Raw genomic sequence first — 20830 nt, 5'->3', positions numbered from 1 at the left:
TACCTGGGTTGCAGGTTTGATCCCTGGCCCCATTGGGGTCATGCGGGAGGCAACCAATCGATGTGTTTCTCTCACATTGATGTTTATCTCTCTCTCCCTCTCCCCCTTCCACTCTGTTTAAAACTCAATGGAAAATATCCTCAGGTGAGGATTAACAACAACAGAAAAAGAATGCTTATTAACATTATATCTCAAAATGTGATTAGTGAAACTGTAGATTTTCCAGTAGTTACTTGGGAAAAAAAGTATTCTGTGGTTCAGCATTGGCTATTTTTCTCTTCCTTATAGAATTTTAAAATTACAAGTTCAATTTCCTTCATAGTTCAATGGCTAGTCAAATTATCTATTTCATATTGAGTATAGTAATTTGTGTTTTTGGGGAATTGGTCCATTTTATATAAGTTGCCAAATTTATGTGTGTAGAATGTTCTTAGTATTTCCTTATTATCATTTTGATGTCTGCTGGGTGTGTACTAATATCATCTGTTTCGTTTCTCATTAGCAATTTGTGTCTTCCCTTCGTTAGTCTTGTGCGAGGGTTATACATTTTATTGATTTTTCAAAGATCTAACTCTTTGCTTTATTGTTTTTCTCTAGTTTTTTGTTTCAATTCTATTGAGCGTTGCCCTTGTCTATCACTCCCTTCTTTCTGTGGGTTTATTTTGCTCTCCGTGTTTTAGGCCTTGAGGTGGTAGCCTAGGATATCTATTTAGGACTTGCCCCTATTTCGTGGAAGCTATAAATTCCCCTCTCAGTGCTGTTTTGGCTCTATTCCACAAATCTGATATATTGCATTTTCATTTCCAAGTATTTATATTTTTGTTTTCAATGTATTTTTAAATTTCCTTTGAAACTTTAGAAAATGTTGAGGTGTGCTTTATGTTTCGAGTTATGGTACAGCTTGGTATATGTTCCATGGGCACTTGGAAAGAATGTAATTTGTTACTGGGTGGAGTGTCTTATAAACACCGCTTTGTCAACGGTGTTGAGTTTTTCTGTACGTTCTGGTTCAGTCCAGTTGTTCTGCCAGTTGTTGAGAGAGGGGTATTGATATCTCCAACTATAATTGTGTATTTGTTTTTATTTTCAGGTCTCTCAGTTTTTGAGTCACAGATTTTGCAGCTCTGATTTTGCTATGTACACATTTAATAATACTCTGTCTTCTAGGTGAACTGACCCTTTATCCTTACGTAATGTCCCCCTCCAACTGTGGTCATTTCCTTTGCTCTTATGTCTACTTTGTCTGATATTAATATAGCTTTGGCTTTCCTTTCGTTAAAGTTTGCATAATAAATTTTTTCTAGGTATTACTAGAACAACTAATTAAAAAGCTACTCAGAGGGACATACCCCAAAATGCTATAGATACATAAAAACAATATTGTAAAAGTGTTCAGGTAGTACTCAGTGAGTCAAGGCAAACAGAAACGAAAAACAGAGGTCAAACAGAAAACAAAAATAAAATGGCAGTCTGAGTCTAAATATAGAGTGTCCCCCCAAAATGTATACACAACTTTGAATAATTATGAAGCCAGTGTTTATTAAAATACATTTCATTTTCAAAATGTAATAGAATCTACAGACACTCCGTATACATTTTGTTGGGACACTGTATATCGATAATTATATTAAATATAATGTTCTAAATGCAACAATTAAAGACAGAGATTGGATTTAAAAACGTGAACCAATTATATGCGGTCTACACAACCACATATACATAGGTTAAAGGTAAGAGGATGGAAAAACATTTGCAGGTTTCAGCTGGGGCCCAGGTGGGCCTGGTTGCGGGTAGGGGAGCGGCCGAGTGATGCTGAGCTCCGTGGCCTTGTCCGCCCGGTCAGCCTGAGTTCCCACCTGACTTCAGTGCTCACACCCCCTTCCCTGTGTGCAGGGAAATCTGTTGTCCCTCAGCCACTTGGTAATTCTGCTTATGTCTGGTAGCCTGGATTCCTGCCACCAAAACTCACTGATAGACTGTCCCCAATCCTAGGTGAGTCACTCAAGAAAAGTCTCCTGGGCACTTCAGCATTTTAATAGTCAGGCCCTGCTCTCTTCTCCCACCAACTTTAGTTCCCTTATTTAGTTCCCAAATTTTGCTCTGTTCCCCACAGGTGGCTTCCACCAAATCCTTCTCATTTTCTTATTTGTCTTAAGCAATTTCCTCACCTGCCCTCCAGCCTGTCTTCTAGAAAAGCATGCAATGAAATCTGCCCCCTACCGCTGTGCACGGAGGCAATGGGGGCAGATGTTCAGGAAGGGACACCCTCACGTGTCCCGTGCCAAGCTTGCAGGGCCAGGAACCCCAGAGGTGTGTTCTCCACGCTCAGGCTAGCTCGCTGCTTTTCTGAACACGATTTCCGCTCCCCGGCTAGTTCTCCACTTAGCTCTTCATTCGGAGGCTTGGTAAAGAGCGTCAAGAGCAGAGCAGGTGTGAGGTTCTCACTACGCTGCCATCCTTCCCCCTTTGCTCCTCTTAGGTGACCAGGAGCAGGTGGTGCTGCACCCAATGGCACTGGCATGGAAAACACTGGTCCATTTCCCCCGGCAGGAGAGCGTCCCGAAGGAGATGGATGAAGTGCAGACCCAGATGGCACAGTAGGAATCCTATGCCTTCTTCTTCCTAACTCCCCACCACCCACCCCCCTCTCTGTCCCTGGACCTGGCCTGCACACCATGCTCTCAAAACAATTGTAGAGCAACTGTTAGCTGATGCTGGCATCTGCGGGGTTTCCTTTCAGAGACACCTGATTTTGACATTAACCTCTGGGGGTCAGGGAAGTCTTCCGAGCTAAAGGAAGAAATATTGAATGCTATATTTCACGATAGCTATAGCATGTTGGGAAAACATGCATGGCATAGCAAGAACGGAAGTTCCTGAGGCCCCCGCCCCTGGAGAGGCAGCTGTCTGGCCCGCTGCTTTGGCAGCCAGCTCTCAAGGTGTGCATCAGTGCACCTGGACACTATAAAGGGAAAACTCACAATACAGCTTCTCACACTGAGCCACCCGTAAGCACAGGGGAGCCCACACTGCTGGTGCGCTGAATTCCCTGCAGAGACAGAGAGACTTAGTTCAGATGTTCCTCCTTGGGGAGGCTGCTCTAAACCCGTGTTGAAGTGGGCACCCTGGGTGAGGGCCCCATTAGCTACCTACCTTCCCTCCCTCTCAGCACCTAGCCCACTCCAATGAGCTTGTTCATTGGGGTTCAATGAAGTACCTGCTTCAGTTATTAGTTGGGGAGCTACCTGAAGATGAGGGCCAGGTCCGATTGATATTAGCACCCCAGTGCCTAGTACAATACCTGGCACAGAGTTGGTACTCAGAAATGTTTCTGAAGAGGCCGACACGTGCAGACAGCCACCAAAATTACTCTTCTGTTGACTTATTGTGGATTCTGAAATTCTACCATTAGGTATTCATTCCTTTAACTTACAAAGTTAGTCCTATGCACCCAAAATGCCATTCCAAAATAAAAGTTCCACTGAGCGGGAGAGCTGTCACTGAGATTTTGGAGGGCTGGTTTGAGATGAGCCCTGCAGAACCTTGGCACAGAGTTTGGACTTGTGAGGCATGAAGGAACGAAGGCATTTGGGGTCTCAACAGCACAGAGCTACAGGAGTCAGAGAAAACCACGTATTACTAAAAGACTAGGTGAAACTCGATTTGTATGTCATCTGCACCTCTTTTTCCTTATTAAGTGAAAAAAAAAAGAAACATATTCTTCAAGTGAGCCAGGTACTACAAAAACACTTCCTGGCACATAATAGGTATTCAGTAAACATTTATAAACGACCTATTTTAGGAACATCGTCAGCCACACCCTCTCCCCTGCATGTGGACCTAGCTTTCCAGGAGCCAGGAGCAGAGCAGGCGGCAGGGAAAGGACAGAGGATACGGATCTCAGCCCTGGGGACCCGGCCACCCTGCAGGACCTGCGCGCAGCAATGACACCGTTCATCCTGCCCTGGGTTTGGAAATGCGGTCAAACCCCAAATGAGAACTCTCTTCTGTGTGGGAGGCAGATCCCATGACCAGCCCCACATGGCTAAGTGGTGGCTGTGGGTAGGCGAGGTGCACACACAGGATACCGACTCCCGCCGGTGGCTCAGGGGCCCGGCGCACTCTCAGAGGCAAGCAAGGGGCCACAGTGGGGTCCGTGGGCATGAAAGAGCCACTTGCAGAAAGAGGACATTACAGATCACAGTCCTCCCTGCACTTGATGGGAGGTGCTTGTAACTAAGTCTTGGCTGCCAGGTTTGGTGCTTAAACTAGCTACCACCTACACACCTTGAGAAAAAGAAGAAAGAGCAGTTTGAAGGCAGGAACGAGGGAAAAACCCCACCTCGCCACTTGACAGGCTCAAACTGCCGCTGCCAGCCACCCGTGAGCAGGGACAGTCCCCTGCATCGCTCTGCTCAGGAGCCAGGGTTGCGTGGTGAGCACCCCACCAGACTGAAGTCGCTGAGGCCTCCTCCAAAGCACAAAAACAGAGGCCCTGCAAGGGTGCGGGCCCTTCCGAAACTGCACACTGCTCCCTGGGCCCAGCTCTGTGTGTGGGGGGGTGCTGAGCAGGACGGTGGCAGAGGTGAGGGAGAAAGGCTTTGTGACAATGACAACTGAAGGGACACTAGGCAACCAGCTTGTGGGGTTTTCTAAACCTTTTGAGGGGAGGTGAATCACTGGAGCGGTCATGTGAAAAATCTTTCTCCTCCAGCCCAGCCATTCCCATGGGAGGTAAAGTCACTTTTTCTTGTGCAAACCCTCGTTCTAACTGGCCAGGACTCCGCGGCTGGGAGAAGACGCCCGTTTGCGGGAAGAAGTTGGATTCTGTAAGCTTGGAGGACAAGGGGCTGTGTCACATCCATCGTTCACTGGGGACTTTGGTTTCAAGAAAGACTCAAGTGTGTCCAATTTCCTAGAACATCGTTAGAGAGAGGGGCTCGGCCCGGCCACACCAGTGGTGGAGGGGCTCAGGGGAGTGCGGCCCGGCGTGACTGTGCTTGGGGCAGCATTACCGTGTGGGGCACCCCAGCCTCGCTGCCTCCTGGGGGGGTGTCTGCAGCTTTCCTCCACCTGGGCCTCAGCACCTGGCACCCGTGCCCACCTGCTCCGCCGGGCGGGCCTGCACCTGCAGGCAGGGGCAGCAGACACTGAGCAGCTCTGGGTGTGCCCTCACACCGCGCCCCCGTCGCCCCTGGGCCAGCACTGTGCTGCCCGGGCGGAGCACTGTCACCGCGCCGCTGGGACAGCCCGCCTGTCTGCAGCTTGGGGTGCAGGGATGCCAGACGGTGCTACTTGCTTTGATCCAGGCAGCCTGGTTCTTGGTACTGTTTCTGGAGCAGAAGGGTGTGACATCGGGTCCTACCCATGGGTCTCAGCCCGAGACCTCAGGCGCCATGGGCCGGCCCTGGGACAGCAGCGTGGGGAACGTTCCAGGCACTCGCTCGGTGTCATTGGAGTGCGAGAGCCTAGCCCGGAGCCAACCCCGGTGTCTGTCCTGCTCCAGGTCTAGCAGATCAGCCAACGCTCCTTCAACTAGCTCTCTCTCCTGTCCAGGGACACGCAGATCAGGAAGGTTCACCTCCCACCCCAGGCCCGCTTGCTCTTCTCACGGAGGCAGGAAGCCGAGCAGGTGCAGGTCACAGGAAGGGGCTGCTGTCTCCCACCCGACCTGGATGTGGCTGCTGCCAGGTGTGTGAAAAACTCCATGAGAACAAAATGAGGAAGCTGATCCTTTCTGTTTGACTTAGAAAATGATTGCAGTCGCGGACTGGTGCTGACAGGTCAGTCTCCCTGACAGTCTCCCTCCTGTAGTTTTCAAGAGGACACAGCTGGTGGAGTGGGGGCAGGGGGCATTGGGCCGGGCACTGGAGCCTGGCCAATGGGCAAGGTAGAGCCCTCTGGCCGAGGGCGGGGCCTTGGACTTGACTCTAAACTGGGCTAACTAAACGCCTGGGTGTGCCGGCAGCGTGGCTGGTGCCCATCACCCACGCCTCATGTTAGCGGCGCCCCCTCCACTCTTGAGTGCAGGTTTGGATGACGAGTTCTGCGGTCACCCTAGTCCACAGGACAGAGGACTTACGGCTAGACACAGTGCAGAGAGTGGCACATAGGACATGGGGCTTCAAGAACATCAGTTTGGAGAAGGACAGAGGCAGGCGGTCAAGGGCAGCCTGGTTCACTCTCAGGTATGTTTAGGATCGCAGTTGCTGGTGATGCCCAGGCGTAGACTGGCAGAGTGTGGATGCTGGGCGGGTCTCCGGAGTAATCTCATTCGCCTCTTTTCCCAGAAGAGGACACCGGGCTGAGCAGAGAGCAGTGACCCGCCCAAGGCCACGCCTGGTTCCTGCAGAGCAGGGGCAGGAGCTGCCCTGCGGGTCAAGCCCGATGCTCTGTTCTGGGGCAGAGGAAGAGGGATGACTCAGAGATGCTGTGAGGGATGAACGGATGCCCGGGTCTGGCATGGCAGTCCCAGGACGGGGAGAGCCTCAGACTGTGCCATGGCTCTGTGGCCGAGGAGGGAGGACAGAGGCAGGGGAGGGGGACTGCCACCTGCCGAGCCTGCTTGGGTGTGGACCAGAGCTCAGACCTGAGTCACAACAGAGTGGTGGGTGGAGCCGAGGGGCACAGGAGCTCTGCAGGGACCTGAACGAGTGAAGACATAGGGAAGCCTGGGGGTGAAAGGTAAATGGGGTCAGATAAGTAATTTATAAAGTCTGGATCTTTTGTATAGTTCAAGCAGTGGTGCAATCTCACGGAAAGGCAAACCCCGGCGACAGCTGTCACGCCCTCAGCACCCCTTTCCAGCCCCTTAGCAGGCTGCAGGTGGGACCATTCAAAGTTGCTAGCAGCCGTGACCTCTCTACTCGGAAGGTGAGTAAACTGAGTCATGGCGAAGCGAGCGCTCTCTAGGCCATGGCGTCTCTGCAAACGGTGTGATTGACAGCAAGCCAAGAGCGACTCCATGAGCTGGCCACAACAGTACGTCTGTGGTTTCACCACAGTCTCCCGCCCGCGTGGCTCTGGTGTGGTGGGGAGTTCGTTGAACCTGGTCACCGGAGTGGAGGTCCCTGGAAGAAGGCAGCCTGAGGGTCCGGAGACCCTCTGGTCCCAGTTCTACGGCCCGCTAACTCGGGGGGTGATGGAGCGGAGTCACTTCTCCCTCCCTGCTCTTCCTGGTCAGCAGACGCAGGCGCCTGCCTCCGCCCTCTCCGGGGTCTCAGACCGTGAGTCTGGTTTTCCAGGGGTGTCTGACCTCGACTCAGCAGGAGGCTTCCTGTTCATCTGCAGTTTCCCTGCCGCCGCATCCAGCGCTCCTTCTCAGTCAGAACGAGCACCTGCCACAGGTCTGTCACCTCTGACAATGTGGGGACGCAACAGTGCATGCAAACTGCCGTTTTTAAAAACATCATATTCGACCCAGATCAGCATTTTCTGCCTGCAACCACCTTTCACCCCACAGGGTTGAGGCAAGTACCTGAGTGTGCCTGCAGGTCGTCTGCAGAGGGACCAGCTCACCCGAGTCAGCACACGAGACTGCAGGCTGCCTGCAGCCACAGTTCTGCCGTCCCCCCAGCAAGCTCTCCCCCAGAGCACACAGATCCTGCACCCACGGTCACACCCACATGGCGCTCTCCAATATCTGACATTAAAACCTCAGTCTCCTGAAAAAAAATCACAGAACAGTTTCAGTATATTTGAACCGAGCACAGGTTCAGTTCAGTGAAACTGCTTTGATGACGCCTGTTCAAGTATCTGCAAATATTGAGGAAACGTCCACAGACACCGTTGTCGGTTGCCACAGTCTCACAGACGGCAGGAACCCGCACCAGGGACACAAACACCGAACGGCGCTGCAGAGAGGCACAGTCCAGACAGTCAGGCAGGATGGGAGGGCCGGTCCCGACACCAGCCCTGGGCTCTGCCCTCTCTGCCCAGCACGGCCCCAAGCCGCCCATGTGCCCCCAGGGGCTCACAGCATAGTGAAGACGGGACAGTGGCAGACAGGGCTGCACAGGACAGGGAGAAGGGCCAAAGGCTCTGTGTCCCTGTCACCTTGAATAGTGATGGGCTCAACTGTTGCTTCAAGGCCACTGCCACGCATGCTGTACCTGGCCTCAGGGCGGGAAACCAGAGCCAAGTGTGGAAAACCTCAAAATACCCAGAGAACCCCACGTGCCTGGACGCGTGCCAGTCACAGTTGGGTATGATGCGAGGTCTCCCAGACTGACCCAACAGCTTTGGGATCGGCACTTCTTTATTAGAAGAGTAACATCTCTGACAGCAAGAAAAAAGAAAAACCACCAGAAATATCACATCTTGGGCAAATGAGCTGAAAATCCCTTAGAGTGACACCCTCCTTTTCCACTCCCGTCTCCCGTCAGAGGACACCTGGCACGCCGTGCAGGTAAAGACACGGGATTCCTGGCACACGCGGTTTCCTGAGGGCACAGAAAAGAGTGATGTCACGGAAATGGGGGCCTCCAGGCCAGTCTAAGCAGTGTCTGGGTGGAAGGACGTCTCAGGCGTGCGTGGAAAAGCACACGTGTACCCTGGGGATTCATTGGTACGCGTGTCCTGTTTTCTGCCTCAAAGACCAAGTTTTCTTCAGTGCACGCCGGTTGCTGGCCAGGTTTCCCACACTGGCTCACCTGTGTGTGCCGCCGGAATGTAGGTCACACCCCACCTGTGCGTCCTGGTCACTCAGGAGGAAATAAAAGCATTGCTACCAAGAAAAAAAGCGGTCTGTCTTCCACTCAAGGTCAAGGAATCTATGACCTGAGATTCCCTTTCCAGTGGGGCATATGAACAGGCTCATTTGTGTCGCGTTCCCCAGGGTGACGGAAAGCGAGGCTGTGGCAGACACTGAACGTATGGAGTCCTTTGTCTTAATTAACAAGTATGGCGAGAGTCGTGGAATCCGGCCAAGCCTCATAAATCTGCTAAAAGAATCAAGACTCTGTCAGAGAAGCTTAACTAGAACCAACTGAGCCCTCTGGAGAATTAATAGACTCCCCGATAGTGGTTGACACCCACTCTCCTGTCACTTTTCCGAGCTCCACAGACACGGCTGTGCTCATTAACCAGCAACCCTCCTCCCCGCCGATGACAAGTTTATCCCCGCCGAGCACAAAGTCCAGAGATGATAAATGCACTCCTGCTTGCACACACGAAGCCTCCTCGAGGCAGTGCAAATGCCGCAAGCCTGCAGGAAGGCGGACTGTGATAACCTACCTTCATTAGCAGAGCCTGGTCCGCGCCGTCCGGACAGCGCCGCCCCGCCAGGGAGAACTGCTCTAACGTGACTGGGAGGGAAAAACAGACAGGGTGAGGGACCCCCCGCAGACCCGGGCAGCTCTGGCAGCGAGGAGGACGTGGTGGTCTCTCCCTGGTGACATGGGACGGCTCCCACCTGTCCCGACTGGGGTGGGGTCAGCACACAGCGACTTCCCACCATGTCGGCGGGCATAGTGACATCAGAGCACGTGGCCACTACCATCACCCGGACTCCATCCCGAACCTTGGGGGGTCCTGGATTCAGCCACCATATGGCCCTGCCTGTCCCCCAAGGCCACATGATGTCCCCATGTCCTATAACCTCCATCTAGGGGGTTGCACCTGCCTTTGCGACTCGGGAAGGGCTAAACTGTGTCTCAGTCTTCCATGAGGATGGCCAGAGCTGCAAGTTTTCTCTTTTTAGTTTTCTCTTGGTATGAACATCACATGCCCCCGGTGTTGACTCAAGCAAACTAGCCCCCCCAAATATTTAAGTCATGTTTCCCCAACCATCCTTTCCCCACAGAACGGCGATGACAAACTCAGAAAGGCTTGTGAAAAATATATTTTAACCATCCACTGAAGTGGGCTGTGGATGCAGCACCCATCCAGACAATTGACACAAAGGCGCTCCTCATCTCCACATCCATGGCCCGTCTCAACAAGGCTCGCTCCTGTGAGCACCCCTTTATTTAGGTCGACATAGCAGCAAACCGCACACTGCCTGCCTGCCACGCTTATTTCACGGTAGCGTTTCACGTGAAAGTGTCCCATGTGTTCCTGCACCCTCAGGTTCAAATCCACTTCCTCGACAGGCCATTAAGGCTTCGGCTCGTCGATCTGTCTAGACAGGCCTCTTATTTCCAGACTCAAAGTTGCTGTTCACACTCCACCTGTCGTAACCTGTCACTGCCATCTGCTGGGCACAGCCCCACCTCTCACCTTGGGGCACCGCAAAGCTGCCCACTTCCTGGCATCCCTCTGCCTGCCCATCCAAGCTCTCAAAGCCATTGACGGCCCGGGGGCCAGCCCAGTTCCACAGGGCCCACAAAGGTGGCCAGAGCTCCCCCAGCCTCGCTCACCGCCGAGGGACACTTTGCCCATAAAAGGGGCTCAACAGAAACTTGGAGCACGAGATAATTCTACAAATGCGCTGGCCCTCTCCACTGGGAACACACCAGCCCATGACTGACCCTGGCCACCACCATTAGCCCTGCTTTGGACTTTTATTTTTTAGTCCTCACCCGAGGACATTTTTCCATTGATTTCCAGATAGAATCGAAGGAAGGAAGGGAGGGAGGGAGGAAGAGAGAGAAACATTGATGTGGGAGAGATATATCGATTGGTTGCCTTCCGCATGACCCCGAACAGGGCCAGAGATCAAACCTGCAACTCGGGTACATGCCTTCGACCGAGAATCAAACCTGCAACTCCTCGGTCCACAGGCCAGTGCTCTAACCACTGAGCAACTGGCCAGGGCTGCCTGGTACTTTTAATGGGACCTCATCAGTGTGACAAAATGTTGAATCCTGACTATTGCCAGAGTAAAGAATAATCTACAAATTCCTTGATCTTGTAGAACAGGGTGGAGAACCTTTTTTCTGCCAAGGGCCATTTGACTATGTATTTATAACATCATTCTCAGGCCATACCAAATTATCAACTCAAAAATTAGCCTGCTATGTTTGGTCACGCATTAATTACCTCATCCCTAATGTGGTGACTGGACCTGCTTCCCTTTGCACAGGCGTGGGATGTGAGCCGGGGTTGATGTTGCCACTCGCAGCTGCTTCTCCAGGTTTGCGTTGGTCAGGCCGGGGCACAGTGGACTCTGCAACAGCAGATCTGGAAAAGAACTGCTCGCAGCAGTAAGATGTTCGAACACAGGTGCATATTTCAATGCATGGCTCCTCCGAGTGGGGAATTCATCAGTTACGTAACGTTTTGAGAACTCAAGCAGCGGGAGGTGGTTGCACCTAGCTTTCAGCTCATCATCGCTTTGCAGCTGAATGAGTTCGTGTGGTAGGTTACCAGGCACGTCAGCTGGCTCCACATTGAAGGTGTAGCAGATGTTCAGTTCCATTTGTTTACTTTTCACGTGCTTGAATCTTTCATTAAATGCCTCAATTAGTTTTGCATATTCACCAGCATATTCAAGTGTCATAGGAGGCTTTTGTCCTTCCAGGGTGGGGAAATGCACCGTGTTATTCCTTTCGAGTTGCACTTTCCACAGCCTTCATTTTGTTTCAAATGACTTCACTTTGAAAGTAGGGAGCTGAGAAGCTGGTTGGGATCCTGCAGCTTGACGTTCAGCTCTGAGAAGTAATGTCCACCGTGATCACTAAACCACACTGACATTGCTGTCACTGAGTTCCCTGACAGGTTGTCCCTTCCTCTCCATGAACTGCTTGACTTCATCCCGCAGTTTGTAAAACTCCACGAGCAGGTTCCCGAGACTCAGCCACCGCACTTCACAGTGATAAACAAGATCACCTGCTCAGAGTCAAGGTCATTCAGTAACTCCTTCAACTGGCAGCTGTTAAACTCTCTGCTTTTGACAAAATGTATGCATGACATCACTGTTGACATCACATTGCTGAGTCACAATGACTGTGCAGAGACTTTCTGGGAGTAGGATGCAGAAATTAACTCACTTGGCTTAGAATTAACTCACTTGGATCAAGACAGACGATTCAGTTCTTCCCTGACACATGCAATGAGCCCTTTTCGTGAGCCAACCATGGCTGGAGCTCCATCTGTAGTAAGACCACTTAACTTTTCAAATGTTGGCTCAAGTTTTCTCATTGGAAAAACCAGTCTCTCAAACAAGTCCTCACCTCTTGTGGTGCCATGCATGGCTTCCAGGGACAGCAGTTCCTGTCGCGTGTCGAACTCTGCAGTTATCCCAGGAACGAACACGGCCAGTTGGGCAGTATTTGTTATGCCCGTTGTCTCATCACAAGCCAGAGAGAAAAACTGGAAATCTGTTGCACGATCCTTCAGTGTTTTTTCAGTATCTTGTGCTAAGTCAGTCATCCGATCTGAGCTGGTTCTCGGAGACACGCTAACATCCTGAAACCGTTTGATCTGTGTGTGCTAACAGCTCGCAGCGGCCACCACGCTCTCACGGACTCTGCCTCTGCACGAGGCCTCGGCTGCTTTGCGATTAGCTCGCTCACGACACAACTCGTCTGAATAACGTTGTCTCCGTCACGAGGCCTAGTGAAAGCGGCTTATTGTGATTCCGGACTCCGCGGAAGAGCATTGATTTTATCCAGACGCATTTGGCCTCCCAATTCATTGAGTTTAGCATGTTTTGAGCTGCCACGATGCTCCAGATGGGCTTTTCTCATTACTGCTAACGCATCGCCACAAACCAGGCACGCACGTTTGCCTTTGACTTCAACAAAGAATAGGCATGTGTCCATTTCTCGTGGAAAGATCCACACTCCGCATCAACTTTTCTTTGTAGTCTCCATTTGTAGGATGTCACACCACTGAAGTTTTAATAACTATCCAGTGTGTATGTCACCAGCGACGCTATTATTTTGCTTTGATCACTGTTCTAATCCTGCATCTTAGATTTGGAACATATCCAACGTTCGTATCATCGACTCTTCAGGTCTTTTCTGTGTACTGTAATTTCCTTAATCTTCATCTGAAATTGTGAGGGTTGCCGATCGTGGACGTGTGGAGTAAGGTTGGCGTCGTCATCTGTGTCGACAAAAAGTCGACAACATCGCAGAAGGCAAGGTCGTCCATGTCGGGAGGAATCCTCTCATTGCATCTCATCTCACCATCACCACAGTGTGTTAACACTTTCACAACACGTATACACTCCCAGCCTGCCTGGCAGTGACTGTCCTCTGAGTCACCGCGATGCAGGCAGACAGGCGGTGAGCAGCTGACGAGAAGCATACGTGTCTGTCATGTACTCGTATGTGTCCTGTCTATCCCGTAACGGATGCTCCTTGCTAGTCCCTCAAATTTTATGTTTTTATTATGCTTCACTTAATATAAATTTACGTTGCTATGAAGAAAGCTCCTAGACTTATTGAATTTTGAGTCCCGCCTGTGGTCGCCTCGGCAGGGCCAGCCCGAATGATTCTGTGGGCCTCAGGCAGCCCCCACTGTTTCAGAAGACGGCTCTATTACTTGGTGAAGGTTTGTGCTGCTACTGGCCATGGAAACCTTAGTACTTGCTGCTTGGCTGCGGGTCCTGGCCCTGTCCCCACCTGGCGGTGACCTCCCCTTCAGGTTGCCAGCTGCCCATGACCGGATCCGCGGTGACATTTCTAGGTGCTCAGAGACGTGGCAGCAGCTGAGCAGCGCTAACCTTGAACTCGGTACATCCAGTCCAAACCAGCTGGCTTCCAGGCCTGCCCCCCCATTCCCATGGTACTGTCGTCCACCAGTCGCCGGGTCTGCTTCCCTCACGTCCCCCCGCCTGCTGACCGTTCCTGCAGTGTGTTGGGGTCGCCCCTGCCCCAGGCACAGGTGCCACCTTCCCCCCTGCAGAGCCCTTGTAACTCGATGCCCAGCCTCCCTCTCCCACCACCTCGCCCGCTGCTGCCACCATGGAAAACCTGGCGCTGCTGGCGCCCACTCACCTCCTCCCTCCCCAGGCTCAGCCCCGCCTCCAGGGCCCACCCCCCCTCCCTGGCGGTCCTCACGACCATCACTCCAGGCCAGGCCTTGGGCCACGCGATCCCCTCCGTTTTACCTTCCCATCTGCTCAAATCCTACCCTCTCTTAGCCCAGCTCTGCAGCGGTCACCAGCACAGGCCTGGAGTCAGATGGACCGAACTTGAAACCTTCATTCCGCCACGGCCGGCTGCAGGTCCTTGGCCAAGTCACATCCTCTCCCCGAGCCTCAGTGTCCTCATCAGTCCACGTGCAGACGGGGCAGCCAGCTGGAGCTGGTGTGAGGAGGGACGGGGGCTGCCTGCCAGGGGGCAGCGCCTGGCCCGGCCCCAGCACCCCGTCCTGTGCCCCTCTGAGAAGCTTTGTCCATCTCTCCCTGTCACGCGGACTTCTTCCTGATGTCGTGGTGTCACCCAGACACACTGGGCTCTTCTTTTTAAACCGTTCTTTAGTCTTTATGTGCAGATGCTGACTTTGTCTCGGGGTGAGACCGTGGGCTCCAGAAGGCAGCCTGTGTCTTTCCCCGGACTCTGTCGTACGCCCGTCGTGTCCAACATGCCCACAGTCTCGACCCGGTTTTGTGGCCCTGGACTGCAGTGCATTGGGGGATGGGGCCCCAAGGTGGCATGTCCCTGCACCCGCCGGCCGAGTTTCATGGGGCGAGCACCTCTCTGCACTAACGACGAGCGCCCACCGTCCGCCTGGAGGCCCAGCAGAGGCGGGCACCCGACCCGGCTCTCCTGGCCTCAGGGGCCCGTGCGACAGTGCTCCAGCCACCGCTCTGCCCTCCGCGGAGCCCAGAGGGGCGGACACGGCGGGCGGTCCTCCCCTGCCCCGGCCACTCTCCAAGCTGCCGCACTCACCGCGACTCCTGGCATCTCACTCCCGCTCCCTCGTCCCTCCCCAGCTTTTCAGGGAAAAGCACTCGGAACGGAAGCCCCCAGGCGCCCGCTCTGCCTGTTGCTGACTCCAGGGCTGCTGCCTGCTGAGAGGCAGGGGTGCCCAGGGCAGGCTCCCACAGAACCGGGCCCCACCGCAGGCTGCTCCTCAGACGGGCCGAATCCTTGTCTCGATTCAACACCGGCGGTGCTCACTGCTCTCGAGTGTCCCAGGGCCGTCCGGGTCAGCAGGGGGCGTAGAGGCTAGTTCTCCGGGTTCAGCCTTGGCCCACCGTGTAACAGGAGAGCAGCCTCACAACGCAGGGAGGACAACACACTCCTAGGGGACAAGTGTCCCCACTTCTGAACACGGGCTGCCGCGGCCAGGATGTCAATGACAAGCAACCGCCCCCTCCCCCGCAGCCACTTCTGAAAGGGACACAGGACTTTGTAACATGGAGAGACATCAACCTCAAGGAAATGGCTGCACCCAGAACAGCTTTCATTATGACAGGTTGATGCAAATGGTGGGGGGTGGGGGGCAGCACACCAAGCACCATGCGCTTGTCTTCTCTCTGAAATGCAGCTGTGAGGTTGGGGGTGGTGGGTGAGCTGACCTTGACCCAGGGCAGGGGCCCAGAAATCCTGCCTCAGAATGATCTTTCAAATTCTCTCAATTCCCCTGGTAGGAACCTGGCATGGGGGCACTGCCTCAGGTGCCAAGCTTCAGCAAGCCCTGCTCTGGTGTTCCTCCAGCCACAGCCTCGGAGGGTGCCCACCTGGAGCCCACACCCCGCTTCTCTGGTGCCCAGGGCGCTCGGGCCCGCTCCCCAGGGCGAACACCTGACACTCTTCCCTGGGAATGCGCTGCCCTGGTGCGGGGCCCCTGGCCCCGGGGTGCCTCGGGCCAGCTGCTGGTGGGGTCCAGACAGACCCTGGTGGTGGACACTGAGGGTACACGGTGTGGGTGCAGCTGCGCGGGGCAAGGGCAGGGACAGGGCAGGCTTGTGCCCGGGCTGCAGCGTCCGCACTCTTCCGGGAGCCTGAGAATTCTCGACTCGAACCCGGCCTCTGGTCGAATGAGGCCACATTTGCCCAGGCAGGAAACTGGGTACATTTTCTTCAACATTCTGTAAGCTGGTCCTGCCCTCTCGCCTCACACGAGCGGCGTAGACTCGCGCAGTGTGCAGGCCTGACGTGGACAGACGGGCTGCCGGAGCCTCCAAGGCCAGGCCTGCGCTTGTCCCGGGAAGGCGTTCAGTCGGACAGAGAAGATGAGGAACGGTCTCCTCGAGGCAGCACAAGCGTGGGGGCTGACACCGGCCCTGCAGGGCAGGTCCCCCGGGGAAAGGGCCAGCTGAGCACCAGGCCGGCCTGTGCGCTGGGGATGGCGCCTCCCCAGGCTGAGGCTGTCCAGGCACGGGGCGGCGGGTCCTGCGTCTCTGGCTTGGGCTGGCCCCTCCCCGGGAACCCCGAGGGTCAGGCTCGCCTGTGCCCACCCCGAGGATCGGACCCTCTGCTTATTCTGTGGCACAAAGTGGCCCACGGCGGCTATCCCTCAGCCTCCGCCCCTCTGCGTGTGGCAGTGATGCCCTCAGCTCATTCTGCGGAACTGGCTCCAGGCTTCCGAAGTCCCCGCCCGCCTCTTCTTCACAACAGCAGGGACATGCTGGAAGAGAGCCAGCAACCGGGCTTCGCCTCTGCAGGAAGAACTCCTGCTTTGCTTTCAGAATCAGCAGAGGGGGAGCAGGGGCTTGTAGCTTCCTGGCAACTGGCAGTTGTGGGGTCCAGCCTTCTGCCCGTCCGGATGTGATGAGGGTGTGGAGCTGGCCCGGAGGGTCTCCCCACCAGCCGAAGGCCCAGGCCCTGTCCCCTGCCCGCTCCTCCTCTGGCTCACAGAGTCCGCTGCAGAAAGCTGGAAGGACGCGGCCTGCGTGACACTCCCCTGCTCCGTGGCCAGGGCGGGGCCCAGCAGGAGCTTGGAGGATGCCTCTGCCGCAGGCATGCTCTGGTCCTCTGCCACCAAGTCCTTCTGCCTGAGTACTGGGACCCCAGCACCCCCCAGGCTCGCGTCCTCCGGGACGGGAAGGAGGACCCTGCTTTGCAGAGCAGACCCCGTTCAACCTCCACTGCTACCACCTCCTCGCAGATCCTTGTCCTCTCTTGCTGGCCACGCTCGCTGGTCTCCCTGCTCTGCCCACCCCACCCAGGGCCTTTTCTCCAACGCATCATGGTCCCTGGGCCAGGAGAGTTTCCCTCGCGGAGCCTGGGTGTGAAGTCGCTCTCCCGCTCAGTCCCCCCACGGCTTCCACGGTCCATGCTCAGGCCATGCTCTGTGATGAAGCATCGCAAAGTCCCCACCCTCCGCTCTCCAAGGTTCACTGTCGTGTCCTGGCCTCCCCTGCCAACAGTTCCCTCTGGTCGAACAGGGACCCGGGCAGTCCCGGGATGAGCCCTTCACTCTGCCACCTTCACCTCTGTCCGCACTGTAGTTCCTCCCAGAATGCACTGCACATTTCCACCTTTGGGATCCTATTCATACCTCAAGGGCCACTCTCAAGAAATCTTCCATGAAGTCATCCGAGAGTCCTGTGACGTCTGCAGTTCCCGCACCTCTCCGGTACGAGGGCCCTGGTGTTCACATCTTACTCCTCCTGCTGCACTGAAAAGTGTCCTGGGTCATCCTAACCCAAAGGTTTGCGAACAGGAGATACTGAAAATTTTGTCAGCAAATAAATATCCTCCCCCACTCCTTCGACACCCGTCAGGACACTGCCTGCAGAGGAGGGGGGCACGCTCTCCAGGCAGGCAGAGGGCCAGCTTGGCCAGGCCCGGGATCAAGCAGCAATGGTCTCACTGACATCTTGGAAGCCGCGGTCCTCGTCTGAGCCATGGGAGAGAGATGTGGATGACTGGCCGCCAAGTTCCAGATGTAAGCAGTTCCGCAGGGGAGGGGGCGGCCGTGGGAGGGGCCAAAGCCTGTCAGCACCCCTGGACCAGGAGGACAGTGGCTTCCCTCTCTCCAAGCCTGAGCACCACATGTCCATCTCCTACAGAGCTGGTCTGAGAGGTAGCCACCTGTGGCCTCTGGCTCAGGACAAGCGTGACTACGTGAGCGCACACTCGTCACCGACGCCCACGTAGAGTCCTTGCAGCCTGTGGCTCACGTGGTCATTCACTCTGGAACAGAGGAGGGCGAAGCTCCCTGGACATCCTCGCTGGACCCCGGTCTCCCATGTGCGTGGAGACTGTCACCCTCAGGTGATGAGTGCTCGCCTATTCATTCTGCGTGGCCCGGCGTACCAGGCTTCCACTTGAGGGAGAAAGTCTGAGTGATTTTTCAGGGGGAAAAAAAAAACCCACAATAAATAGCTTCACCAATCTCTGATTACACTGATGTTAAGTGAAATTTCCTCACCAAATTTTCAGTATCTACATTTCAAGGCACTAGACCAGGGGTGCCAGGTGTCAGAAAAGGGAGGTGAACACCGACGCGAACCCCGATTTTTGCTACCTTGTGATCTTTTCCCCGTCTACCACCCGGTGCTGCTTTAAGCGTATCTCAGCCCCTGCGAAAGGATCACCCTCAGAGGCCCGAATGCTGCTTTCCCCCCTTTCTGATCTCACGTTTCTGAGCAAAAGCCATCATTTCCAAGTTAATAGAGCATTATGTTTTCTCTGCAAATAAAATCCCATAACTCATAAGCAGAGAGAGAGGCAAATTCACGCACAGGAGACACGGCATTATTTTTCCTCCTGACATTTGGGATCTACGCTGGTTAAAAATGATGTTTTTATCTCCGGTGATTTATCAAACTGCAGATTTCATAAAAGATTAACAGATGCACTGAAGAAAGAATACATCATCTTAATGCTTCATCTTGACACTTCTGGTATCTAAAAAGCATGTGTATCAGAGATCTTCCCTCCAAAAAACCCATAGTTCCCGTGATTTACACATTTAATTCTTGTTTTCAAAACACACTTGGAGTGAGAACATGCCAGGAGGCACCTTGAAGAAAATGGTCACACTCGAAACAGGCAGACTATTTACAGACAAAATACTCAAGGAACTGAAACAAAATCTGGTCACCAACAGACAGTTGCTTTTTCTATGTTTTTCTGCAGTTCGTTTTGGTTTTCGTGTGGGTGGCTCATGTGCACTCAAAGGTTATTTGCTGAATGTTTTGTGAGACGAGAACATGTTGTCCTTTAAGACCTAAATTTAAGAATATGTCTATCGCAAATATGTTTCACTCTGGGACACGAGCTATGGGATCGTGTTCTTCACATAAAATCATATCTGGAATTGCTAGGATGAAGAGCTCCCCATGCCCCTACTCTGATTCAGTTCAGAAGGTCTTATTCTTAACAGAATACACAGTGTCAAGTCACCCAGTACAATCTGCTCCTTCCTTGTTTTTTGTGTCACTTTTGCCTGCCAACGTGGGCGCTGATCCACCTTACTTTGAAACTACCTGGGCTGCAGAAACTGTGAAGTCAGCCCGCTGAATATTTGTGGCACGTCGCAGAAGGTATAGTTTTCAACCACAGGGTGGGAGACAAAGGAATAAATAAGCTTAAAAAGTAAGGCGGGCGGTTTTGCTCGCCTCCTGGGCAGTGCTGAGCTACCAGACCAGGTTGGACCAGCGCTTCGGGGCTCTGCAAGGCGGGCAGAGGACAGCGTCTGCTGGGATGGGAATCCTCCTTGTGCTGTGTGACCCCAGGCAGTTTACTTAACCTCTCTGTGCCCCAGCATCTTCCGATGGAAACTGGGTAGACGGTGGCCCTTTCCTCGTTTCCTTGGTGACGGGCCAGGCAGCGCTCGCCGGTCACACTCGCACAGGCTACGTGTTGGCGCTGCCCCACGAGTCTGAGGCCCTAGGGCTACCACACGCTTTTTCATTGAATCCTCACCGAAAGCCGGTGAGATGGAAAAAATAAGAAGCGCTATGCAGAGACAAACCCAGCAAGAGTTGTGAAAGGTGGTCAGGCCAGTTTTAACCCAGGAGAGCGCGAGGTGAATACATAAACGAAGAGAAACCTCCGAGCGTCCGAGAACACGGGAATTCCCATCTCTGAGTCCATCCGTAGGTGGAGAACCTGGGGAGCTGGGATGGGCGGGCCGCCTCCAAGTCTGATGCCCAGAGAGCCTTCTGAGCAAAGCTCTGGGGTTCACAGGGCCTGGGTGCAACCCAGCGCCGCACTTACCCGCACGAGATCCCAGCAACTGTCCCCCCCCTCAGCCTGTTTCCTCACCCGCTTTGTGAGGTTCTGGGGCCAGAAGCAACCCTGGCATGGAGGAGGCACTCGGAACAGCACTGTCACAGTCGGCTGTATCATCTGGGGCCCGAAGGATGAGTGACATTTGATCAGCATCCGGCCGAGAACATGCGCTGGCGGGCAGTCTGCCTTCCAGAACGTCCCCTTTCCTGGTCCATTTGCTGATGTGGCACAAGATTAAAATCCAGTGTGGCCCAGGCAGGCTCTCCCAGGGGTTCGCGTGTCTCAGGCTTCAGTTCAGTCAAATGTCTTTTTTCTCCTTCAGAGCCTTCATCTGTGTTGGCACCCAGGACCTGACGCCCCGCTCAGCCACCCCACCTGGCCTGTGCCTCAGGCTCCACCCTCCTCGCTCCCTCTCTTCCCTCTCCCTTGCGGAGCTGGGGTGGGGGTGGGGGGGTGCCAGCGGAAGCCAGTTCAGTCGTGGGCAGTGGGGACCCAGCGACTCCACTGCACTCAGGAGAGAGGGTCTGAGGCTCAGCACGTGATCCAGATGGAGAAGACAAAGCCGGACATGTTCCTCCCCTCCGCTGGGCCTCCAAGATGCTGGTCTGCAGGATTCTCGGCCCTCCAGGCCCCTCGCCGGCTTCTGCCACCCACAGATTCAAAGGGGTGCCAAAGAGAAAGGTCAGCAACAGGGACAACGCCTCTGCCCCCCAGACCACCTACTCAGGGCACAGGTGGACTGCTCTATAGACGCGCACCCCAGCGAGGGTGCCCGGGGAAGGAAGGCCGCAGGTGGCCCCCCCCCC

General features: G+C 54.3%; 1 protein-coding gene across 1 annotated transcript in view; it reads right to left on the bottom strand.

Annotated features, from left to right (window-relative positions):
* Positions 1-20830, bottom strand: part of ACOXL (acyl-CoA oxidase like) — a 310943-nt gene that overhangs the window by 13725 nt on the left and 276388 nt on the right. The window contains 1 exon segment of the mRNA XM_036262440.1: positions 9235-9305. Coding sequence (XP_036118333.1) covers positions 9235-9305 — 71 coding nt within the window.

This window comes from Molossus molossus, unplaced genomic scaffold (assembly GCF_014108415.1).
Source record: "Molossus molossus isolate mMolMol1 unplaced genomic scaffold, mMolMol1.p scaffold_m16_p_15, whole genome shotgun sequence".
NCBI lineage: Eukaryota > Metazoa > Chordata > Mammalia > Chiroptera > Molossidae > Molossus > Molossus molossus.
Note: the sequence above shows the minus strand (reverse complement) of the source record. Positions and strands in the feature narration are given on the sequence as shown.